Source organism: Arachis stenosperma, chromosome 5 (genome assembly GCF_014773155.1).
Source record: "Arachis stenosperma cultivar V10309 chromosome 5, arast.V10309.gnm1.PFL2, whole genome shotgun sequence".
Lineage (NCBI taxonomy): Eukaryota > Viridiplantae > Streptophyta > Magnoliopsida > Fabales > Fabaceae > Arachis > Arachis stenosperma.
This window is the reverse complement of record NC_080381.1, coordinates 74,670,026-74,674,502: the sequence shown is the minus strand read 5'-3', so window position 1 is coordinate 74,674,502 and position 4,477 is coordinate 74,670,026. Positions and strand designations below refer to the sequence as shown.

Sequence of the window (4,477 nt, the reverse complement as noted above, 5' to 3'; positions counted from 1 at the left end):
ACGGAATGAAAAACCACCAAATTCAGTCTTGGGAAAAGATGAAGAAGGTCATGCGACAACGGTTTGTCCCTTCTTACTACTACAGGGAGCTACATCAACGGCTCCAATGGCTATACCAGTGTTCTAAATCTGTAGATGAGTATCATAAGAAGATGGAGATGCTACTAATTCAGGCAAATATTGGAGGCTACTATGGCACGTTTCTTGACTGGGATGAATGGAGACATTGCAAATACTGTTGAACGTAACCTATTGATGGATATTGATGACTTGGTGAATCTAGCTATCAAGGTGGAAAATAGCAAATGATGAAGGGGCTGCGTAATTCTTCCAATCCTACTTCAAGGTGGAATTCTAGAGGTGCTAATTTCAGGGAGAAGACTAGATCCAAACCTATCGAATTAAAGGAGAGGCCTACAAACCAGCACAGGAAGAAGCACATGCCTAATTTCACTTCTAAACCTCCTTCATGGCATCGTGATATTACTTGCTTTAAGTGTCGTGGATTAGGCCATTATGCTTCTGAATGTCCAAATAAAAGAACCATGGTCATTAAAGCGAATGATGTTTTCTCGGAATCTGATAATTCGGATGGGAATGAAGACATGCCACATGCAGATGATGCTACAGATGATGACGATATAGTTGAGTATGCTGTTAGTGGCGAGGCCCTTGTTACTAGGCGGATCTTAAATGTCCAAGCCAAGGACGATCGTCTAGAACAGCATGAAAACATCTTTCATACAAAAGTTTTATTGGGAGGTAAGGTTAGACTCATGATCATTGATGTTGGAAGTCATACAAATATTGCTTGCTCTACCCTGATCACAAAATTGGGGTTAAAATGCACTAAACTCCCTAACCCTTACAAACTGGAGTGGCTAAGTGATGTTGGTGAATTGAATGTTGTGAATCAAGCCTGCGTACAGTTCTCTATTGGGAGATATAGTGATGAAGTACTTTGTGACGTGGTTCTCATGCAGGCTTGTCATCTACTCCTAGGGCGTCGATGGTAGTATGATAGAATGGTGGTCCTTGATGGTTTCGCAATCCAATATTCCTTTACTTTCCTTAGGAAGAAGATTACCCTTGTACCTTTATCCCCTAAAGAAGTGTACTTGGAGCAATTGAGCATGCGCAAATCCACAAAAGAGTCGTTAGGTGATGCCAGGGCATCTAGGCCAGTTTCACTGACCTTTTCTTTACTGTTTTAGGGTAGTTTCATGCATTTTCTTAGTGAATAAGGCAAGTTTTGGATGAAAATACACTCACACCTTGATTCAAGCAACTATTATGAACTTTGCATGATTTTATGAGTATTTTGCTAGAATTGCATGATAAATTGATGATGCATAATATCATGACTTTGGCTAGAGCTTTGATGCACTTTAATTGCTTGATTTCAGGGCAAAGGAAGCAAGGAAGAACCATGTTAGTATTCACGTTAACCTAGTTAACGTGAACACTAACATGGAATGGTAAATCTTGCAACGTTAATGAGAAAAGTGATCACCAATAACGCCTGCGAAGCCATCCAAAGCTCACATTACTTGCCACGTTAACTAAGTTAACGTGGTAGTTAACGTAGAAGAAAAAAGGAACTCCAACGTTAGTGTTAAAAGTGAACACCACTAACGTTGGAGAACTTGGCAATGATCCACGTTAAGAGTCACGTTAACTTAGTTAACATAAACTCTAACGTGGAAGAGGAAAACAAAAGCCAACGCTAGTGACACTCACTTTTGTCACTAACATTGGACCAACTAGCATTGCCTACGTTGACTTTCACGTTATGACCATTAACGTGAAAGTTAACATGGAGTTGAGATTAAAGAGCCAACGTTAGTGACACTCACTTTTGTCACTAACGTTGGAAGAGGGCATCACTACTACGTTAAGAGCCACGTTAACTTAGTTAACATGAGTTCCAACGTAGCGAATTTGACATTTGGAGCGTTAGTGACAAAAGTGAGTGTCACTAACGCTCTTGAAGGTGGATCACACCTACGTTAAGAGTCATGTTAGCTATACTAACGTGCACTCTAACGTAGGAACAAAGGGCACTAAGCAACGTTAATGGGAAAAGTGATTCCCATTAACGTTCGCGAAGGGGTATAAGCCAACGTTATTGGGAAAAGTGAGTCCCAATAACGTTGGCCAAAAATTGAAAAGGCAACGTTAGTGGTCACGTTAATACCACTAACGTTGGAGTTAACGTGGGTATATAAGATTGGAACGTTAGTGGAAAAAGTGAATGCCACTAACATTCTCGAACCCACAATGGCACCCAACGTTAATCTCACTAAATACCCAAGCCTAATTCATATTTCTCTGCAAGTTGGGCCCGTAAAAGATTAGAACTGCTTCAACTCAAGATCCAGAGCCCACATCCAAGACTTGAAGAACTCACTAGAAGATTAAGAGGAGTAGTATATATAGGAGTAGTTTTGAACTATGGGGAAGCTTGGCACTTTTGGGAACTACTCTCTATAGATTTACTTTTCTACACTTTTAGAATGGATTCTTCTTTTCTGCCATTTTTTATTTCTAGAGCTATGAACAACTAAACCCCTTTCATTGGGTTAGGGAGCTCTGTTGTAATTTGATGGATCAATTATAGTTTTCATTATTTTTCTTCTTTCTTTTCTCTTGATCTTACTAGAAAGCTTTCGATCTTAATTCAATTGGTTAGCTGTCTTGAAAAAGAAACTTTCCATAATTAGATCTCCTTTGAGCCTTGGAAAAGGGATGAGGAGATCATGCTAGAAATGCTTTCTCATGTTGGACCAAATTGGGGTCTGGGCGGATATAGTGACATGTAATCCTCCCAATACTTTGATTTGGAAATACATGTGGTATAATCAGTGACCACACTTCATCTCTTCCCATGAGCAATTAAATCAAGGAATTGGGCAATTGTTCAAGCTTAGAGAGATTAGATTGCCAAGGAATTGGGATCCAATCACTTAAGATTGCCAAGGAGATCAATGAATGCATTGACTGAGGAAGAGATGAGAATGAACTTGATTCGGAGAATGCAACATCTCCTGAACCCAATGATTACCCCATTTCTGATCTTACCCATTCTCTTTACTTTCTGCCATTTAGTTTCCTGCTCATTACCCCAAATCCCTATTTAAGATTCTGCACTTTAATTTCTGTTATTTACTTTCCAGTCATTTAAATTTCTGCATCTCAATCTAAATTCTGTTTAGCTCAACTAGCATATTCTTCTAACTAAAGTTGCTTGACCAATCAATCCTTGTGGGATTCGACCTCACTTTATTGTAAGTTTTACTTGACGACAATTCGTTATACTTGCCGAAGGGAAATTTGTTGAGAGACAAGTTTTCATGCATCATTAGGATGTGAAAAACTTGAAAAATAAGAGGGTAAAGAGAGGGCTCTGGGAGAAGAAAAGAGTTAGAAAAAGATCAGGGTCTGAGTGAAAAAGAGAGTTATAAGAGCAAAAAATCTATGGGTCTCATAGAAAGTGAAAGTGCTCATAAGATGTGTTTTTACGCAAAAGAGAGGGGTCTGAAGTGTGCTAGTTTAAGAAAAAAAGCATTGGTGTTAGTGAAATTTAGAAATACTTTACTATCTACCATTGACACTAACAATGAACTGCGTAGTGCTTTTATTTCACTTTTGCAGGAATTTGTGGATGTCTTTCTGGAGGAGATGCCTCCAGGTTTAGCTTCGTTACGTGGCATTGATCATCAGATTGACTTTGTCCCTGGTTCAAGCATTCCAAACCGGCCAGCTTACCGGACGAATCTTGAGAAAACAAAGGAACTACAATGGCAAGTCGAGGACCTTTTGGCAAAGGGTTTTGTGAGAGAAAGCATGAGTCCTTGTACTGTTCCAGTACTATTGGTGTCCAAGAAGGATGGCTCATGGAGGATGTGTATTGACTGTAGAGCTGTAAACAAGATTACGGTAAAATATCATCATCCTATTCCTAGACTTGATGATATGCTTGATGAATTGCTTGGTTCTGTTATTTTTACTAAAATAGATTTAAGGAGTGATTATTATCAAATACGGATGAAACTTGGTAATGAAAGGAAAACAGCTTTCAAAACTAAATATGGTTTGTATGAGTGATTAGTTATGCCATTTGGTTTGACTAATGCACCTAGTACATTCATGAGACTAATGAATCATGTTTTACGAGAGTTTTTAGGTAAATTTGTAGTTGTTTATTTTGATGATATCCTTATCAACGGTAAATGTCTTGATGATCATGTTTTTCATGTTCATTCTATTTTAGAGGAACTTAGAAAGGAAAAATTTTATGCTAATCTCTAAAAGTGCTCGTTCTATCTGAGTAAAGTCGTGTTCCTAGGTTTTGTGATAAGTTCTGAGGGGATTGAGGTTGATGATGAGAAGGTGAAAGCTATTAGAGAATGGCTCACACCTTAGAATGTCTCTGATGTCAGATGTTTTCATGGCCTTGTGGGTTTTTATAGGAGGT

The 4,477-nt window shown here is 38.7% G+C and overlaps 1 protein-coding gene across 1 annotated transcript; it reads left to right on the top strand.

Annotated features, from left to right (window-relative positions):
• Positions 1-308: 308 nt before the first annotated feature.
• LOC130980905 (uncharacterized) lies at positions 309-4,107 on the top strand. Its single transcript, XM_057904549.1, has 3 exons — positions 309-762; positions 984-1,012; positions 3,655-4,107. Exons 1-3 carry the CDS (start codon positions 309-311, stop codon positions 4,105-4,107), a joined length of 936 nt encoding a protein of 311 aa, XP_057760532.1.
• Positions 4,108-4,477: the final 370 nt, after the last annotated feature.